At 34.6% G+C, this 22456-nt stretch overlaps 2 protein-coding genes across 5 annotated transcripts in view; one reads left to right on the plus strand and one right to left on the minus strand.

Moving 5' to 3' along the window:
* The window catches only part of Eip74EF (Ecdysone-induced protein E74), a 539076-nt gene that overhangs the window by 463096 nt on the left and 53524 nt on the right, over positions 1 to 22456 (minus strand). The gene's annotated exons all lie outside the window — the stretch shown is intronic.
* Lsm11 (U6 snRNA-associated Sm-like protein LSm11) overlaps positions 1 to 22456 on the plus strand; it is a 97944-nt gene that overhangs the window by 54627 nt on the left and 20861 nt on the right. Inside the window, exons 3-4 of the mRNA XM_074138109.1 lie at positions 12409 to 12500; positions 18230 to 18368. Of these exons, the coding sequence (XP_073994210.1) occupies positions 12409 to 12500; positions 18230 to 18368 (231 nt within the window). The remainder of the gene's footprint in view (positions 1 to 12408; positions 12501 to 18229; positions 18369 to 22456) is intronic.

Below are 22456 nucleotides of genomic sequence, written 5' to 3' on the forward strand. Positions count from 1 at the left end.
TGGAAGATTCATTTCAGGACAGTCTTTGTGGACGGTGGGTTTTACGATAGGCTTCCATTTCAGTGTAAAGGACGGTTACAAAATGTCTAATGTTGGTAAGAAGTAAACACGACTAAAATGGTCACATTTTTTTAAAAGAAAATTTGCAAATTAGAACTTTCAGAATTGCACTGCTAGAAAGTCGTGCAGTGTCTATACCAGATTTTTTCATCCTATCTACCGATCAGGTGTCTGAAAGGAGGCAAAAAAGATACATTTTCTCTAGATCTTCCTTGTTTACACTTGTGTAATCGAATCCATAGAGTTTAAAATGAACCCAGTGTCATAATAATCCTAGCTTGGGGACTAGCCACTGGGTGTTGTGATGATGCAAGGGTTGCAATACTTGTTTTAAACATCACTTGATAAGTGCATAAATAGAGATTTATGGGCGTCGTGGGTTCTATGAGAACAAAACAAGCTGACTGATGTAACCACAGAACTTTCATAATACTTACAAGAGTAAGAAAAGGTTCTAATCTAACAATAATCCAGCTTTCCCCACTCAGCAAGACTTACAGGCATAGTTCAACCCTACCATAGGGTCCGGAGATGAGTAGTGGTGGAGTTAACCAACAGGAAGACTGGAGATAGAGGTTTACGGGGAAGGGAATATTGTAGCAGATCTTCCGCTCGTAACCACAACTCAAACCTTTGCTGCATTACCATCATTTAGTCAGCTCGGTTTTGTTACTTAGTATAAATATAATTCTAGTGTAATACTAGTATATAATTTAATGTAGTTTCAACTCCTTTTGCACAAATCATTTCTCTACCTAAATCTTCCCTTAACACATACTTGCTAATGAAGGCTCCCAGATGGAGCAAGAACAGAACTTGTGAACAAAATAGAGACGAAATTCAAAAATTACAAGGACACTAAAGTCGCCGGAGGAAATGAGATGGATCACATCGCTGGAACCAAATGATTCCAGAAAGATTAGGAGTGTGTGTAAATCAGTCTCAGCCATCAGCGAATCAAGTTTCGTCACATGAATCTTGATAAGTAGAGTCAGCGAATACTGGATTCTGACGCGGAGATCACGGATTCAGCTTCTTACAGTGACCGGCGATGGGCAGTGTTGTATGCAGGGAGAGAACACTGTCCAGAGGCCGGCAGTGCACTGCTGAAAAAAGACAAATAAAGGCGTGATTGATCTCAGATGTTGACGCGCTTTCAATTAGAAAAAAAGTCACCTGTGAATTGCGAGTTGGTTGCACCAGGTTCTTAATGGACCCTCGAAATTCCTAACCGCACTCCTGCCTAGAGTAAATTATTCCTTAACCTACACAGCCCAGGGTTTCGGGCGCCTTTTCTATAAATCGTCTTTAATGTAACATTTGCTTTTTAAAGGACTGGTCTCTGAAATCGCCTCATTTTCAATTCGGCATACTTTAAAAAATTAATCAATGATATTTTAATTATTATTTATTTCATTAATGATTTAATAAAATTGCTTGATCATGAAACGTAAACAAAATTAAAATTTTACTCCTTGAAAACAGAACTTACTTCTCGATGCCTTTTTTTTCTGGCAAACTGCCTCCTCGCCTAATGGATTTTATAACCAAATGAAATCATCCAGATTTATAGTTTATATACTCTTTTTGGCTTATTTATAGTTATGTACTTTATTATTATGAAACATTTCCATAGAAATGTCCATAGAGATGCACCAGTGGTTGCACGAAGACACAGTACGACTGATATGGCGCTCAATAGGTGAGTTGGGAATTGGTAAGAGAGAATCGGGAGAGAATGCCAGCTAGGCCTAGGTCGACTACCTAGCCCGGCGGTCATTCACCTCCAAGCAGCCTGCCACTGGCCAGCCGCACACACTATAACATACCTACGCACACTAGCGAAATAATAATAATAAAAACATATACACAAATAGTATATATATATAAACAAACATATTTTCACTTTGAACAATCATTCAGATTGTAAAGGTCATACTTTCACACTCACCTCCCTTCTACATCGTGAGCAAAGTGCTGTTGGAACTTCATTTGGACGAGTAAATATGAGTAATTGTTCATTTATCAAAAAAACTGATGCTATTTACCTTACCCTCTTTTATATAAATTTATTTTAGAATTCTTCTCAGTAAATACATATGTACTCGTGTATAGCAAATAGAAATTCAAAATAAAATAATTATATAATACGCTGGCTAAACAAATAACTCATTTCCAGCTTAGAAATCTCCTCTTGGGTAACCAATAAATTGGTTGGGTGATATGCATCAAACGGGGCAAATCGCTAATGAGGGCATTGTCTAATGATGTGCCCCTTATGGTAATACAGAATTTCTTTTTGTTTAATTTAAGAAACGCCAACAAATGGGATCATTGGCGTTAGGGTTTTTTTTTTCAATGCACTGCCAGCCTTTGGATAATGTACTCTCGTTAAAACAGAAAACACTGCTTATTAACGGACAGAGCAATGTTAGGCTAGGGCAGTGCATTCTAGGAAGAGGAAATGTAATAGCTCGAACTAAGCTGATCTCTGCCCTTTCTTACAAACTTATATCTTTTACTGAACTAGGTAGTTTCGGTACTAGATACTTTCGGTTTTGACTTTTCATTTTGAGGTTCCTGAGTTCAAAAAAAAAGAGGTTCTTACAAAGAGGTTGTAATGCCAGCGTGTCTGTGGAGCGTTTGGTCTGCATGACTCAAAAATAAAAATGTAGAAAAATCACAGTGAATTCAAAATTTTATGTCTTCTTTAAGTGCCACAATGAGCTTTTGGATCAAATTTGCAGTTTTTGGATACTTTCTCCGAAATCAGAGATTTTTTTTTTTTAGAACGGCGTACTTACTGGTTATATCCAGCTCTGCAACTATTATCTGAAACATTACACCGGAAAACTTAGATTAAGGCCACTTTTGAGGGTAGTTATGATGTCCTTTAATGTCTCATTTCATTGTAATGCATGGTTTATGACCTATTAAGTATTAGTAAGATCGAGTGTGTAACCAAAATTCTAAATTTAGCAGAAAATTGGTTGAACGGACAGGTTTTTGTAGTTCTTAGCGATTTTGGAAGGGATTCATTGCAGTGTGCATGTACAATATTGATGACAAGTAACAATGACTGACAGTCAGTAAGTGTAGCGCGAGACGGAAACATAAGTGAATTCGAAATACCTACTCCAAAATGAATAATGTACCTCTGGGGATGAATGAATGTTCGAAACCAGCCAAGGATGCAATAAACATGCGTGCTGTTACGGATAAGACCAAAGATGACCTAACCAAATTTTAAACGGATTTCAATTTATATTCTAATGTACATGTATAGATAGATATAAAACTTTCTGGTAGGACATTTTTATAAGGGATGATCCGTCTTAGGTACGTAGTCTGGCCAAGTTTGCATTCAGGAAGAACCGTTTTCGTCCTCATTAAATTGCAGCCACTTTATTGGTGGAATATTTGCTTTATAGATATAAGAATGTTCGTTTAATTGCAATATTCTCGTTACAATTTAATCTTATGCAAGAATGAATATATAGTTTTCGTGACCGCAAATTGTTAAACTTAGGATGGAAGATTTGCGAGGAATCGGTCAAATAAAACAACTCGTCTCTTTGCCAACGTTTCGACAAATATATTGTCCTCTTCAGGGCCGGGTATTTTGTATTTGTAATATCCAGGCCCTGAAGAGGACAATATATTTGTCGAAACGTTGGCAAAAAGACGAGTTGTTTTATTTGACCGATTCCTCGCAAATCTTCCATCCTAAACTTATGCAAGAACTTAGAGAACTGTTATAGTTAAAACACAATACAATTACGATATATCGAACGCAACATAATAATTTCCAATAAAACGCAATAGAATGTTGAAATTATCGATGGATTTATCATTTAGCCATATATTTAATAAACTTTACAGCCGCGGCAGAAAGAGGAATAATAAAACTTAACTTCAGTACACATTTAGAGCGCCTTATCTCTTTTGAAAGCAATTAAATTCGCAACTATACTGTTAGATACGATCGCCTTTCTATTAGAGAATATTTGCAACTGTATCTCGCTCTAATCTTGTAAACTAGCATTCGTTAGGTTGTAGCGCTATTGGATTAAAAATACTTTTATAATAAAATGTCATAAAATTACATTCATTAATAGATATAATTTTATTTAATAATAATTAGAAGAATGACTCTGACAAAGGAAGTTTAGAAAGTACTCAGGTTGTCTTTCCGGAGAGGGGAATTAGACGTCTAGCAAGGCACTACTCACATAAGTACTCAATTTATATTTATAACAATAATAATTCACTTTATTAATATACAGACTTTGCAATAAAATAATAGTATATGGCTCGGTAATCTGTCAGCCGTATCCATATTTACATTGCACATGTAACGAGATCGCTCTATACTTTTGAATTTGAGTGGGAAAGATCTAGATTTGTGCGATGGCATACGGCAATAAATGGGAATCATTAGGCTCGATATGGAGGAAAGGCCCAATAAATGGGAATCATTAGGCTCGTTCTGGAGGAAAGGCCCAAGAAATGGGAATCATTAGGCTCGTTATGGAGGAAAGGCCCAAGAAATGGGAATCATTAGGCTCGTTACGGAGGAAAGGCCCAATAAATGGGAATCATTAGGCTCGTTATGGAGGAAAGGCCCAAGAAATGGGAATCATTAGGCTTGTTATGGAGGAAATGTCCCAAAAAAATATGTACATTCAGCAAAATACCATTTCTCAATGGCTGATTTTGTTTACAAGCTTATTACAAAGTCCCATGGGGACGCCGATTCGAAATATAAAATTTGAATGATTTTACTTTTTAGAGTTATGCTACTCAGACACTACTAATTTGACCAATTGGTGAACATCGCTTTTTCAGGTTCACAGAAACTCAAAATGGATATTTGCTAGTGAAAACTTGAAATGAAAATCCACTTTTAATATCTTACTAAGCAGAGTGAGAGATATTAATAAAGATAATTAAAAGATAATTTAATTGAGGCAGTTTTATAACAATTAATTAAGATCATTTTTAATAAAGAAGATATTAAGTGATGAAAGTGATCATATGTTCACTTGGCTTATTTCGTTTTACAGATTTTGGTTTAATCATGCCAACTGTGCTAATGCCAAAACGTGAACAAAACATTTAAATTATAACTTTCGACATTACCTATTTGCATTATCATGGTGGGATTTAATTCACCATATTATCGTCATTTCGATTAAACTAAATTCATTCTTAATTTGTTCGTTATCTATGAAGGTTAATTTGTATCAAACGTTATCAAAGAAGAATTGTTTTGAAAATATACAATTTCTGTTCGGCTAATAAATTGTGCAATTTCCTGTAATATGTTGCAAAAACATAAACAAATGGATGCAGTAGTTTTTCATATTAGTTGTTTTTAAAATTAATTTATAGGGGTTCACTTCTGTTCTATTGCCATTACTTTGGGAACCTATTTCTCAGTCAGATGACTATGACACCATTTCTCTTGGCTTTTCTTACTCGATTCTTCATTAGTTTACTCCCGAGGCATGCCTGTGTGTAAAGTCTTTATTAAACAGGTGTCAAATTATAAGTAGACTAGAATCTTCATGATTGTGCACAATTTTTTATTCACTTGAAATTTAATTCATATAATTCTGGAAAGAACCTGACTTGGAACTACCATTAGATTAACTAACATCATATTCCCCCTGAACTGAATGAATTTCATGTAGAAAATACATCCTGAGATCTCTGCTCTCAAAGAAATAGGAACTGTCCAAGAAAAAGCTCGATAGGCTGTGTGTAGTCATTAAATGGGAGTATTAAATATTTGAAACTAATATCGCAAAAGCACTATCAATCCAAGATTAAAATGCTTTTCTCATGTGACTTCTTTTGGTACATACCTTTTTACCGGATCCGAAAGGGATACGTTAACAATTGTCAAGTTTGGCACTTTTACGTTTTTTAAATATTTGTTCCCACTATATAAGAGTCTTTTTCTACCAAGGCGCCACGGTGGCCGAGCGGTTAGAGGCAAGGCTCGCTTAGCTAAGATGTATTGTTGGATAGTGGGTTCGATTCCCGGTCTAGGCTTTGAATTTTATTTAATGATTAATAAAAGGAATTTTCAATAAAGTACGCTTGCTTGAACGCCTCTGTCCACAACACCTAATTTGGTGGTTGGACGTAAAGCCCACCTGAAATAGAGGCATTACTTTAACTTTCATTTTCTACCAAGTTAATCAGGAGCGATTAACTTTGATATTTTTAAATTTCTTTAAAAAAAAAATTAAGCTTTTAAGGTCATTTGATTGAAGAAAAAATGTGGAGAAACCCGGAAACATTATCGAGGAAGGAAGAAGAACGAGGGGCTTTCCTAGCAAGCAATGAAGGGCATGGAGGAGCCGATGGTGTGACTAGATGAAAGGCACAAGAAGCCCAATTTTGAACCCAGGGAATTCAAATAATGTGCAAACAGTATTATTGCTTTCGACAAATAAATTTGTATTGATTCTCCTTGGTGTTTTTTTTTTGAAAGGAGACCCTTGCAATTTAAGCCCTAGGAAGAGATCAGCTCTGAGATCAGAGCATTTGACACCCACACAGAACGGAGATCCTTGGTTCGAGTTTAGCCCTGCCCTTAGACTTTCTCTTTCCAGGAGGCTCTTAATGCTGACTGCCCAGTGGTAGACCGTGATATTGTAACGGGGAACACTGTTAAGCAGTGCACTGAAAACAAAAATCCGGGCTTAAATGACAAGATGTTGATGCGCCTTAAAAAATAAAAATGAAGCGACTAATTCTTAGTTGAATTTTACAGTAAATTGCCCAAACCTGTTTGATTGCAACTTAAATAAAAAGTTTAACTTCTTGAAACGAACAATATCAGAATATAATGCATGTGGGCAACTAAAAGCTGGAATTTTAATTCGGGCTAGGCGAAAGTTTTAGGTTATAGACCCAATAAAGCGTATTTCTAAATATTCCTAGGTATTTCTAGGAATTAAATAGGTAATTACTTGCATCTATAATACACCTGGCCGTTGCAGAATTATATACATCAGAAATGTATTTAAAAATTATTTATTAACATTAAAAAGCAAAATAGGAATCACCCAAATATATTACAGGAGCGTATAAATTACACAGGGAATAAATAATATGGTAGATTTATTTATTAAAAAGAAAGGAATTGTGTTAAACGTAAAGAGAGAGAGATGAATGCTAATAATAAGTGTAGCTATTTGTATACCTTTATGAATGTGTATTTAGAATGGAGGTCATTGTTTGGCTGGGGTAGCTCTTGTAGTCTTAAATTAGTCCATCTGAACGATACATATTGTATGTATATGCGATGTGTGCGCGTATGTATATCTGGCTGTCACTGTGTGGGCAGTCTAGAGGTTCTTTTTATTTGTTACTTTTAATTAAAATATTATGCTAATTTCTTTGTCTATTCTTTAGCTCTTTATGGTCTAATCTATGCTAAAAATGTTCCGAAATTCTTTGATTTTATTCGTCGAAGCTCGCATGTTGTTGGTATTCCTCACCGGATTCGGATCCATCTATCTCCAGAGGTAGATAAATCAATTTGGAGTAGAATTCAACTTCACTCAAGTTACGGTCTCGTACTACCCTTCCTGACTGAGTTAGATGATGGAGTTACAAGATGTGCTGCGTCAGATAAAAATTAAAGATATTATCCAACAGTACTGTAGACAGAACCATATTTACAATGTTTCGAACTGTTAAAATCCGTTTCAAATCTTTAATTATTGTCATTTAGAATATCTAATTCTTTTTTTTTTTGTAGCACTAGAAAAAGTCTTTGTGAATTACAACTTTAGTCCAAAACGGACTATAGTAAATACATGGAGAATTTAAAAATAAAAATGGTTTCGAAAGATATATTTGCGTCTCGGAAAATCTTGACAAGACCCAATGCATAAAACAGTTTTTTAGTTACAAAGAAAAAACTCCATATTAAGGGAAAAAATAAAATATTTACAAAAATTGATGGAGTTTTCCAAAAAATGAAAATATTTTATAAAAAATATCTGTAATCCTGAAGATGGTCTAGTAGAATCGAAACGTTGGAAAATTTAATAAATGAATTTAAAAAAATTAAGAAAGTAAAAACAAAAAAAAAATTAATATTCATAAAACAAGGTTAGGGACAGAAAGAAAAGTAACCAAGGATCAACGGTCAGTTATCCTTTTAGTCGTCTTCCACGATTAGCGAAAAATATTGTGGAGTCGATTCTGATCCTACAGGAGCTTGGGCAAAAGGATAAAGAAATGGGAAACTTAATTCTCGCAAGCAATTGCTGCTGAAAGCGGAAGAGGTTTCGAATAAAGATAATCCTCTGTATTTTGGGCGTTGGTATCCTTTAGAATTGCTCTCCACTAGCAAGAAAGATTTTGCCTCCGAAGGCGGTAAAGGACTATTTTCCAGTTTTTCCCAAAATTGGGTTTTTTTTTATTAACTAGTGATTGCAACGAGCAATGTGTAGGTGAAGTTCATCATTTTAATATTCTTTCTGAGAATGTTTTTGGAGATTTTATTTTTATAATTGGTTATTAAATAAGTTAAGTAAGTTATTTCATTATATCCGGTGTCCAGTAGTGCGCCGGAAAAGCTCCACGTGCCAATGACTTCAAATATTGAGAAAAATTTATAATTACCTAAATTTCTAGCAAAATGTTATAGAAATACATAAATTCAATCCATTACGTAAATTATATTAGTTGGTAGTTGATTAAATAGCATTTGATAATATAATTAAACAAAACATGGGTAGCTCTCTACAGTTTATGCAAATTGCACATCTCCGTACCCCTGAAGATGCTCGAAGCGTAGATATACAAATAAATAAATAATTTAAATTTGCCCACAGACTTTCTCTGGCCATTGGCAGATAAAACTTTCCCATCAAAAATAAATTTAAAGGTGAGTAAAGAAGCTAGAAGGAGTTACACTGTAAACACTGATAATGGTGATAAGAATGTTTTCGTTATTTTAATTATAATCTTGGACCATGTTGATTGCCAGCGTTTTGTCGCAGAGTGTAGAGCGCCGCACTCCACAGGGTGAATGACCGACTCTGCTAATGTCATCTCCACTCTTTTATGATATGGTCGCCGCAGACTACATGTGTCACCACCATCTTTACATTTTACAAAATTATTTCTCCATTTTTTTTAACGTATAACTCCAAAAAAATTAGCGCTAAATTCCATTAATTTCACCACTACCGAGTTACATATTTTGAAAATATAATAGGAAAAATTAGTTTCATCATAGGGTGAAGAGAGGTATTTTTTCGACGTTCCCAACTAGCAGAGTTATACCCTAATCGATCACACAATTTCACAGATCTGTTCGATCAGAGATTAGGACCACTTTAGCTTATTTTATCTGGGTAAATCTTTAATTTTATATCAATAAAACTTCTAACACCTCCCGAACATAGGACATTTTGTATTTCTCCAAACAGATCATGAGGAGATATAGGGAGTAACCTCGCTGCAAAAAAGATTCCCTTTAATAATTTTGATTTACCATAAAAATCTAATTAAATTTTTTCAATTTCTCGATAGAAATACAGGAAATAGTTTATATAAAGGACAACTGTTTTGGGAAATGTAAATTTCAATCACACATCCTCAAAGAAGAGATTACGAGTAGATTTTTTAGTACCAATTTTTCCTTATCGATGTAAGTCGGAGATTCTATTAAAATATCCGGTTACTTTTTCGTTTTCAATGAAACCCAAGATCTTATATTAAATAATTTTTGATCCCCAGTTTTTAATTGTTTAAAACATGCTTCATTTCTCCGGTAACTCCTGAAGGTAGCTGCAAGACTAAGTCTTGGAACAACTGGTATGGGCAACAACGCAAGTACAGGAGACTGCGAAAAGCGTCAGCTGTTTAAGGCGTAGGCTTCGTATACTTTTTTGGGCATTTATGTTCTGAAATATAAATAAAAAGATAGAAATAGTAATCCTGGTTGGAGGTTAGAGAGAAGCTACACCACTGAATAAGGTTAATTGTCCTCGAAATTATCAGAATTCTATCTTTTGAACTCTTCTTTGTTGGCTACATATTTCAAAAATATTTAGCCAAAGTTTCGGTCTTTCTTAGTAGTTATCTACACGAAATATTTGGCCATTATTTAAACAAACGTGTTTCTAAAATTGTATCAACAATTTGAGTCCAAAATATTGAAGGAGAAAAATAAAGTTCATCAATAAATATGCTGGAATTTATTAAAAATCTTTTTATCTTTTTTTGTAAAAAATAAATAAGTAAATAATCATTATTTCAAATCGTATCAACTACATGAAGAGAGAGCCACATTGTTCGTTTTCCGGACCGAAAAGTGGCAAGATTAGCTCGCAGGGATTAATTTCTATGGTTTTTAGTCTTCAATCAAAATATGGGAGTCATAAAAAGTTTGCTACATAATTGATGTGTTATGAGAGGAATTCTTTTTCACCAAACAAATATTGGCCTATTACAAATGTTTAACTCCCTCAAAGATTACTTGATCAATTTCAAAATACAATTATCAATAATAATATCGTGATTGCCTATTGAAAACAAGGCATAAGTGAACAATCTGCCCAAAATTGCCGAAGACAAATTATTGCACGAAAGTATTTTAATTATAGAATTTGACGAACACTCAAATGATTGGAGTACGATAATTACTTTTTAAAAAAATAACATTTTACAAATCAATACTTTTGCTAAAAATATTTGTTTTATGCATTAGCATTTTATTTATTTCGAGAAGTTAAAATTTTTACAATTAAAAGTTCAGTTTTCATCTTTTATTAATTGAAGCAGTTAGTGAAAATAGTGGACGAAGATGTATAGCGCGAGAATATAGCAAAGTGCTGTGGTATCGATGTAATACGCACCTGATTGGTTGAACTCTCTAAAATGGTGCAAACAGATTGGCGATTGAGTTTTTTGTATGAAATTATCACTGTAGTAAGCACCTGATTGGTTAAAATAATTTAAATGGTGCAAATACGAGGGTCGTTTGAAAAGTGCGTGCAAAAATAAAAACTACTCAATTTTTTGGGGTAAACCTTTTTTATTTTTCAACATAGTCTCCTTTTAGGCTTATACACTTCGTCCAACGCTGCTCTAGTTTGTTGATCCCTTCCGAATAATAGGATTTGTCCAAGTCTGAAAAATAGCCATTCGTTTCTGCAATCACCTCCTCTTTTGAATAAAATCTTTTTCCCGCCAGCCATTTCTTCACATTGGGGAACAAATAGTAGTCCGAGGGAGCCAAGTCTGGAGAATAGGGGGGATGTGAAACGAGTTGGAACCCTATTTCCATTAATTTTGCGACCACAACTGCCGAGGTGTGAGCTGGTGCGTTATCGTGATGGAAACGGACTTTTTTGTGGGCGTTTTTCTTGCAGCTCGGTTTTCAAACGGTCCAATAACGATGAATATTATGTACCCGTTCATTCGAGATGCCCACAGCACTAGCAATCTCACGCACCTTCACTCTTCTGTCATCCATCACCATATCATGGATTTTATCAATGATTTCTGGAGTAGTAACCTCAACAGGGCGTCCAGAACGTTCAGCGTCACTTGTGCCCATATGGCCACTCCGAGAATTGTGAAACCACTTATAAACTGTTCTAATCGAAGGTGCAGAGTCACCATAATGTTTATCAAGCTTCTCTTTAGTCTCCTGAGGCGTTTTGCCTTTCATAAAGTAGTGTTTAATCAACACACGAAATTCTTTTTCGTCCATTTTTTGAAAATCACTCGACTTCCTCGATTCAAACGAATGCCAAACACAAAGAAATAGACTGATCTGGCTGAAACTTGGTGTGAGTTCTTCCAAGAGATGCTACTAACTAAACATAACCTCGATACGCGCCAGTGGTGCTATCTCTCTGACTTTGCACGGACTTTTCAAACGACCCTCGTAAATTGGTAATGAGAGTGGAAATATCCTTCAGTAATGAGAAAAATTTAGAAAAGAAATATTTCAAACATAAAAAGTGGTTCAGTCATATTTTGAAATGCAATGAAAGCGTCACGGGAGGAAATTTACAGTTTAAAAGCTATTCAGGATATACCAGGATCCTACGTTCATAGAATGAGGTTGTAGGGGGCAAGGAATCCTGAAAAGCAATTATAATTGTCCATAGCACAAAAAGCCGTTTCATTGGCTCCTATTTCTTGATTGAGATTGGACGTCTTGAACTCAAGGAAGAAAGTTGGAAAAATTGAATTAAAGTAAAGATTGGAAACTTGAAAAAATGAAACTTTTATCATCTTAATTTCTGCTAATGTTGAATGTACTGATCGAATTAAATTAATTTAATATTTTGCTTTCAGATGGCTGGGACAATGTTGTTACCAGGATGAAAACTATGGAAGGGCCTCTAGCAGTTCTGAGGGAATGCCGTCAAAACAGACTCCTAGTTAAGGTATTTAAAACTCTAAAATCAAACAAAACAATTTAAAATTACGCATATAATATTTAGCATGCAAACTGTTGAAGAATTTACTCTGCTTGTGTAGGTAAGTGCGCCACTGTGACAATAAGATATTATTTACAGTCCAATGGCCACTTCCCTTCCTCATTTACATTATATAAACAAAACATTCAACAAATGAGTTTTAAAGTTTCTTCAACTAAATGTTAATGACCTCGACAAAGATAAGGAGCCCGCTATTATTGTAAAATATAGCCACAATCTCACGGACAGCTGATCAAATAATATTTTTATTTAAATTTAAATTTACAGTTTGCATTATTAAGTTGAATGTTGGCTGTTATGATTAGCAGACGCTTTATCTTAAATGTTGCTATTGTTGTAATAAAATCAGGTTAAATTGAATTTTTCTATAGTTATTATAAAAACATGTTTTATTGTTGATAGAACTAATTTTCATGCGATAAAAATAGTTTTTAAACCTTCATTTTTACCGTCCTTCAACAAAGATATTTTCCAGAGTTTAAAAGATTTGGGAAGATAAAATTAATTTAGAAGCTCTGAGAAAAAAGTAAACAAAACTAAAATAAGTAAAATAAGATTCGAATGTTTACATTAAAAACCTTAAATATACTCAGAATTGATTCTAAAGAAACCATCAATACCAATAATATCTCAATAAGTGTTGGCTTCCAAAGAAAATTTGGTTTGAAACCAGACTGATAAGAGTTTACCTCAAACTTTCTGGTCAATAACCTGGTTTAATGGTCCCCAACATTTTTCCGTCCATGGTCTCTTTTTTTGTAGATGATATTTTGATGCCTCTCCCTTGAAGAAGTCAAAGGGAATATCACTTATTCTTAATGGTTGCGAGCATGTAGGTTTTGACTTATTTCCAATAGATTTCGGCATTTCATCCATCAGAATCAGTTTGATTTAGCGGATTTAGCGGATTTCAAAAAAGATTCTAACACTCACTACTCTTGCTGATTGATTTACATTTGATGGGTATGTGTATTATTTAAATTGTTAATAAACAGTAAAACATTTTTGTAAAAATCGTGAAATAAAATTAATGAAAACTAGGATATACGAGGGTCGTTTGAAAAGTCCGTGCAAAGTCAGAGAGATAGCACTACTGGCGCGTATCGAGATTATGTTTAGTTAGTAGCATCTCTTGGAAGAACACACACCAAGTTTCAGCCAGATCGGTCTATTTCTTTGTGTTTGGCATTCGTTTGAATCGAGGAAGTCGAGTGATTTTCAAAAAATGGACGAAAAAGAATTTCGTGTGTTGATTAAACACTACTTTATGAAAGGCAAAACGCCTCAAGAGACTAAAGAGGAGCTTGATAAACATTATGGTGACTCTGCACCTTCGATTAGAACAGTTTATGAGTGGTTTCAAAATTTTCGGAGTGGCCATATGGGCGCAAGTGACGCTGAACGTTCTGGGCGCCCTGTTGAGGTTACTACTCCAGAAATCATTGATAAAATCCATGATATGGTGATGGATGACAGAAGAGTGAAGGTGCGTGAGATTGCTAGTGCTGTGGGCATCTCGAATGAACGGGTACATAATATTTTGCATCAACATTTGGACATGACAAAGCTATCCGCAAGATGGGTGCCGCGATTGCTCACGCTTGACCAAAAACGAAATCGCGTGAAGTGTTGCAAGGACGGTTTGCAGCTGTTCCAGAAGAATCCGCAGGACTTTAAGCGTCGTTTCGTCACTGTGGATGAAACATGGATACATCACTACACTCCTGAGACCAAAGAACAATCTAAACAATGGGTTACCAAGGGGGAATCTGCGCCAAAAAAGGCGAAGACGTTCCTTCGGCCGGAAAGATTATGGCGACTGTCTTTTGGGATTCGCAAGGAATAATCCTCATCAACTATCTGGAAAAGGGTAAAACAATTACAGGTGCATATTATTCATCGTTATTGGACCGTTTGAAAACCGAGCTGCAAGAAAAACGCCCACGATTGGCCCACAAAAAAGTCCTTTTCCATCACGACAATGCACCAGCTCACACCTCAGCAGTTGTGGTCGCAAAATTAATGGAAATAGGGTTCCAACTCGTTTCACATCCCCCCTATTCTCCAGACTTGGCTCCCTCGGACTACTATTTGTTCCCCAATATGAAGAAATGGCTGGCGGGAAAAAGATTTTATTCAAACGAGGAGGTGATTGCAGAAACGAATGGCTATTTTTCAGACTTGGACAAATCCTATTATTCGGAAGGGATCAACAAACTAGAGCAGCGTTGGACGAAGTGTATAAGCCTAAAAGGAGACTATGTTGTAAAATAAAAAAGGTTTACCCCCAAAAATTAAGTAGTTTTTATTTTTGCACGGACTTTTCAAACGACCCTCGTATTTAATGGTGCTTAGAAGTTATATTTTTAGAATTTTAAAGTTGGAGTTGCATTTTATACGAGGGGACGCACAAATTTGAGCACTGAATTACCTAGTTCATTTGTAAAACAACTGAACACCAAATTAAACCATCCTATCATACAACCCTACAATCTAAAAAGAGATTTAACCATGGAACAATAAACCATACTTTCACAAACTCCACAATACTCAAAGCAAACCTTTTAGACAAAGAACTTGAATACAACTTCAAAAATATCAATACACTGTAGCATAACATTGCTACCACTTGATAAGAAAACGCACGGGACTTAGTGGCTGATATTATCTATGACACGATTCCAACAGCAAATCGAGACAAGCCACCTTGATCCATGAATCCCAGAGCACACAACTTGAGAGCACTTCCCGCAGTTCACTAATCCCAAGTCCCCTATTCGTCCAGTTATTACCTTACACTTGCAGTACCTGCAAGTATAGACTCGCGCAACTGCTAGACAAAGCCAAAATAATAAAAAAATTAAATGAATTTTGGTAATACCTAAACAATAAAAAGGTACGCAACATACATTATTATCCACTTTTTGAAAGACTCAGAACTAACATCCTTATCACGCCTCGAATTCCTAAAAAATATACTAAAACAAGATGTTGATGTGGGCAAAAATTTTATTGATCTAAACAGGCGTAAATTTCAGTCACGAATATGACAACGACAAAACAACTTCCTGGATATCGAATTTCAAAGAAGAGATAACAACTCAGGATTCGGAATGTTCAGATAGCACACGTCCACTAACACTATTATACACAATAGTTCTTACCAACATAAACTAATTGTTATCAGACAAAAAACAAATATATTAAAATCTATATCTAAAATAGTAGTACTGAACTACTATAAGCAAGAACCAAAACGAGAAAAACAAACTATGTAACCTTTCCAAAACAAACTAGGCCTCAAAATCGCGCTTAGGACCAACTGGGAAACAGAATAATTGCAAACACCGAAATAAACGGCCCTTATGACAATAACGGCATTTAAAAAAATAGTTTGTCCAGACCGTGGTAGTGCTTGACAGTCTTAGAAATGGGACCGACGTCCGGGTATTGCAACACTGTACTCTCGTATAAAATATAGCTTGCAGCTTTACAATTCAAATGTTCAATAAATAATGACTCTTTAAAATCATTCTGTACCCAACACCAATCTCGCCAAAACCTTGTACATACACTCAAATCGCATGAATATGGAGCATGTTGCATGTAGCCAACTATTTAAAGAGCTCTTATTAAGATTTTACATGTTTACGCATTATTTATTGATTAGAATCTAATTTTTACTCATTTTCTTAAAAAAAAAGAAATCGATCAAATTATTTCCTGAATGATTGAACATATGTATATTATATCGATAACTTCTATCGATACTAAATTCTCAAGACAATCTTTTACCACGTTTGAGCGGTCCTTATTATATTTGAACATAATCTACTCTCTCAGCTCAAGGTCCTTAGATTCGATCGTTAAGACGACTTCACTCCTAGGGATCCCGCGCTCTTAAAATCACAAATCCTCCTTCATTGAGCTTATGGTTCTCGAGTTTCAAAATTATTCTATTGTTCCTAAATTTTAATAGGATTCTAGTCTAATAACTACTCTAGTTAATGCCATCTCATCAATAGACTTTCTAAGATTTTTTTTTCTATTGACCTTGTTCTTATTGAAGCACAGAAATACAAAGTCACCATTCTCCAATCCTATAAACCAAAAATACCTGCCTAGTAATCAAGGTTGGCTCTGTTCTACTTAAGTAAATAAATCATAGTACTTTACTTTGAGATATTTTGTATCACATTTATGTCATTGATGGTTTCTTTGAAGGCGCCCCACCTTTATAGCATGTCTTGATACAGATGTGATATAAAATAATGACTTTGAAAACCAGGAGCGGGCATTGTTCAAAGAAATGGAAATTTCTGGATTCGTGGGGCTCCGCTTAACGGGTAAGGAATAAAAAAAAAGAATTGCTCTATTATTGATTCGATTAAAATAAGGATAAAATGAAGTCCTTAAACAATCTATCGAATAATGTCCGTCCTGTTGCACACATCCTTAATGGTTGCCAATAAAAGCCTAATAGTGCTACCTCCAACAGGGATTCTGCATTGAATTCAAGACGTTAGGTTAAAGAGAATGTAAAAAGATGATATATATTTTCGCGGGCAATCTTTTAATTTCGTAAAGACACAACCATTCCCGCACATACTTTTTACTCGAAGTTGTGTCCAGTCTTGAAACTATAAACTTCTACTACACTATCATTGCTTTGCTGAAAGATCACAGGACAAAGAAAATAACCACCCTGCAGAAAAGCCTTACAATACAGTTTGCCTGTAAATATGTTTCACTGAGACTATTAAATCAAACATTTGAATAGTTTTCATAACTATTTCTCCTGTTTACACTGGGTAGTGTAACCAAGAGTCTCAAGGATGTATTTTAATATTTATTATTAGTATTTTATTACGTACTAAAAGTTGGCGACTACAACCTTACTTTCTACCAATATATATTTTATTAAGTGTGCAGTGGATGTACTTTGTGCATCTGGGTGCGTTGCTATAATTTATTCTAATCTCTTACATAAATTGAAAGCCCATGATTTTCGTCATGCAACATCAACTGACAGTTTGGTATGTAGAGAGGGAAGATTTCCAAGCTATATAGAAATATCTGGAGTGTTCTCGAACTACTATTCTCAAAATGGTATCTCACAGATTTCAAACTCCGAACGATTGAGTCAACTCTCTCAGAAGTGATCTTAATAAAATTTCAGGGGCAAAAAAAAATATTCAAATAAAACTTGTAAATTTATGTGAAATCACTACACAAAGTTTAAAAATAAAATCATCCATTTATTTGGCCATCGTGGCGTTTCGGATAAATATTTTAAATTCTTTATTTCCTTCTACAAGTTGGCAATGCGGTGACCAGTATTCCTGGTGGTTCAGCATGATTGAGGCCAAGTTTTTGTTTTACAGCACTAGATAGCCTTTAAGTACTTTATTGCTTCTTCTTTCTCACTTCTTCAATTCAGTCACATTCATGACTTCAAGTCAGAGTTGTTTATAAGGAGAGTTGGAGCCTTTGTGTTAAGTATGATGATTCGTGACTATTGTGACTATCAACGAATTCAAATAGTTCGTGGGGAGGGGAAAGAAATAAACAAAAAACAGTTCATCCGTCAAAATGTATTAACTCAACTAAAACTTAAACTTAATTGCATAAAATACTGTAAAAGAACGATAATTTATGTTAAGTTTCCTTGATAGGTAGTGACCCGGAATGCAACAGGTGTTCGAGGTAGCCTGAGTGGTTATGTTGCTGCCTTTGACAAGATGTGGAATCTTGCAATGGAAGACGTTATGGAAACGTGGATTAGAAAGAAAAAAAGAAAAACTCCTCCTGCAGGTAAAGTGGATTTTCATTATTTTTAATTTTTAATTAATTTTTTTTTATTTTTATTTTTGCAATCGCTAAATATCAGGTTCATTGTTATAACAAGTCACTACTTAATAGGATTTGTCAGTCACTAGTGCTTGAGACAAGTTTCAGTCACTAGTGCTTGAGACAAGTTTCAGTCATGCAACATCAACTGACAGTTTGGTATGTAGAGAGGGAACATTTCCAAGCTATATAGAAGTATCTGGAGTGTTCTCGAACTACTATTCTCAAAATGGTATCTCACAGATTTCAAACTCCGAACGATTGAGTCAACTCTCTCATAAGTGATCTTAATAAAATTTCAGGGGCAAAAAAAAATATTCAAATAAAACTTGTAAATTTATGTGAAATCACTACACAAAGTTTAAATAAAATAAGTTAAATTAAATAATTAAAATCTTCCCTCTCTACATACCAAATTGTCAGTTGATGTTGCATGACTGATTAAATAAAATGTGCGTGAGACAAGTTTCAGTCACTAGTGCTTGAGACAAGTTTTAGTCACTAGTGCTTGAGACAGGTTTCAGTCACTAGTGTTTGAGACAAGTTTCAGTCACTAGTGCTTGAGACAAGTTTCAGTCACTAGTGCTTGAGACAAGTTTCAGTCACTATTTGATTGATGTACTTCACACACAGACACACCACTCACGGTGAATGTAGGCAAATAGGTGAATTGTTGAGGCTATAGAGTGGGTGAACATTAGTGGAGAATTTCGAGTACTGACCACAAATAGGGGCTTCGTTAAAAATTTACAGATCAACCATTTAACCGAAATACGAGTGTAATTATCATTCTTTGACCATGATGGGTCCAAGATATCCAGGGTAAGTAACTAAGTCTTCATATTGCTTCTCCATCATCGTGTCTCAAGCACAATCTCCAGCCCATTTCTTTTCTCACCTCGTAATTATGCCAAATCCCCAATTGTAAGAACGCACCAGAATCTCTTATTTCAGAGAGGGAGTTAAACTCTCTCTTCAGAGCTGTCAGTCTTGATAAAAAAGTTTAATTTCATGTTGAGCAACCAAGTAGCCGTGTATTAGTTAACTAATTAATACTAATAACTAATTCAGCATTCAAATTATAGCATCACATTGATCGTATATTGCGGATTAAATCCCTTTACTAATAGATAAATCCCCAACTATCAACCCCACAAGAAATAAAACATTTTTCACAATTATAAGTTTTTTCTGCAATCGTTTTAATAATCCAGAAGATATCCGCTGAAGGTTTGGTAGTTATGGAATTTAGAATGTTGGATTAACTTGAATTTTACAAGAGAAAAGAAATTAAAATTGGTAAGTCAACATATATTGATGTGTTTTGAGCTTACCATACCTGCAATGGTAACAATCTTGCTATTGCTACTATTATGTTAGTAAGTTTCAATTTATATGTTAGTCATACAAATAAATGTTGGAAAATTTTGTCCATATTAATTCTTAATTAAAAAGAAAATTAATTGGCTGCTTGTAAAGTTGATTAGTGAGAAAAATCTGAGTATTATTGTGTCTTTCAGTTTTTCGTTTCCGGATAAAAATCCCAAAGAATGTTTTAAAAATCCATTCTATTTTGAACAGTAAATAATATACACTAAATTATTTATTTGCTTTTTACTAAGATGCTGGAATGGTAATAAAATTTACTTATTAACAGAAAAAAAAAATCAAGGTTAAAGTTACGGAAATGCTGTACTCTCAGAAATTATAAACTAAAAATTCTGATGGTCGGCAAATGATAAATTAATCTAATTTGGTAATAAAAATGCAAGTTTATATGGAGAAAGGCGGCTTATATATCGGCGCCAAAACTACCCAAGGACACTAGATCCCGCGGTGGTGAGTTGGCAGTCAGCCGGACTGTGATTTGTTCCCTCCAAGATTGTTAAAATATTAAAGTACTGCACAATGGGACTGCCCAATCTTCAGTCTTCACTTAATTTTTATTGTTTTTTTTTTTTTTTTATATTAAGATTAGATTCTACGAGGGTTGGTCAAAACGAGCCTACGCCACCGCGCGTCTACTGTGGCTCAATAATAATAATTTTGTTACGTAAGTGGGTACAGAAATTTTAGGAATTTATTAGATTTTATTATTGCTTATTTTGCTCAGTTACGTGTTCACCTTAAACAAGATTTATTTTGTTTAGACGAATGTTTGTTTGTTATTTGGAATTGTTTATCTGATTTGGTTTTCATGAATCATTCATTCATAAAATCGATTGATAGCAGCAATTGTATTGATTGTGTCCACTTCTTTATTATATCCAATATCTTCGTAGAGAAGTTTAGTTTTGTATAATTAGTAATAAGATGGCGTTTGCTTTCTTTGAAGGAAAATTTCTATTTTATGAACCTAAAATTAATAATACACTCTTATCATTCTGATACGATATTCTATCAGTAATATTACTGGTTCTACCTTTGAACGATTAGGTATTATTTAGCAGCGTGAACTTATGTAAATGAAGTCAGGAGAACCATATTGCTGATAGTTCTTACAAAATATATTTTACCTAAAAAGAAATCACAAACATCATACTTGTGAAGGCGTTTGACTAATTCAAAACGAACATGAATAAATTTTAACGTCATCTCAAATTGTGCATTCAATTTTTGCTCTTGTTTCGAGAACTGCTGAATAATCCAAAAGTTTAGTTGTTATTCTTAAACACAAAGAATTTTGTAGTGCTTAATGGATGAATAATACACAGGTGGAAGTGAAGTCCTGATATGATATTTTATGAAAAAGGCTTATTTTGCAGCTCTTCCAGAACTTTACTGTAGGAAACAAAAGACCCTGTTTCCTTTAGGGAACTCAAAATTGGTCTCCAACTTTGGGAAGAAGCTTAAGATGAAGAAGAAGCAGAAGAGAAAGAAAACTTTGCCCTGTTAGGTTTAGAAGATAATTGAACCTAAAATAAAATCTTCTATCGAACTCGTTAACATCCTTTAAAAGTCATTCATTTATTTATTTGACTAGTCAAGATTTACTCAAGCGAAATTTGATCTCATTGCCCTTTTTCTCATCCTACCAAGGATCTCTTCCTTGAGCATTCCATTTCCCTGACTTCGGAGATATTCTAGTCAATAAAAACTGGTTATGGAATCCATTTCTCATCCATTCTTCGCAAAAGTCGCTACCTCCGCAACTTCATTTTTTATATTTAAGGCGCGTTTGAGATCACTGGCATCCTGACCTTTTTTCAGTGCCCTAACGGCTTCCGGACAGTGTTTTCTCGTTAAAGAGAACACTGATGGACAGTGGAGCGACAGTACCCGGGATGACCGCGTGGGAATCCAGCACGCTAATCACTTCTCATCCAGCCGTTTGTTTTCAACATTTTGGTAGAAAAAGTAATCTTTCCTTATTGTCTTATTTTCTTGACTTATTTTTCTCTCAGCTCTTGATCCACGGGCAGCTCCTCCCATATTAAAAGTAATGACTACTTTTTCAGGCGAGCTTAACGTCCTACTGCCTAATTGGGTATAGCGATCGGAGGCGACTAGCAAACTTAATTTACTATAAAGTTCTCATATTAAAAGTAAATTAAAATCTAAGGTCTAGACCGAAAATCGAACCCATTACCACAATGCACCTCAGCTTCGCGGCCCAAGCTCCATTCCATTCCTGTGGACAACAGCTTCCTCTTTAGAAATTCATTTAAAGCCCATTTTCTGATGCAAAGAGCAATATTTTCTCGCTTTTTATATCTGTTTAAATATAAGTATGAATGAAAAATACAGAATGTTTCACTTTTTAAAAGTATCATAATTATTAGAGACATTTTAAAATAATTCCTTTGAAAAAACGTTTGCAGGAAGTATTCGATGATGTAATTGATTTTTTTAATAAATAATTTCTGCAGGTTAATAATTTTATCTCAGTAATTCCGTTTATATCAAGATATTCTCCATGATTACGTAAAGTGCAGAAATTTGAAATAATTACTTCTGGTCTGGGTTTATCTTCTTCCTTCGCTCTTCTAGACAATGTTAAATTACGTTTCTTTTGTGACACTAGGCTGTTTACGTATTTCTTTAACAGCCCA

The sequence above is a fragment of the Rhodnius prolixus genome, unplaced genomic scaffold, assembly GCF_049639745.1.
Source record: "Rhodnius prolixus isolate KJV_2025 unplaced genomic scaffold, Rpr scaffold_1, whole genome shotgun sequence".
In the NCBI taxonomy this organism is placed as follows: domain Eukaryota; kingdom Metazoa; phylum Arthropoda; class Insecta; order Hemiptera; family Reduviidae; genus Rhodnius; species Rhodnius prolixus.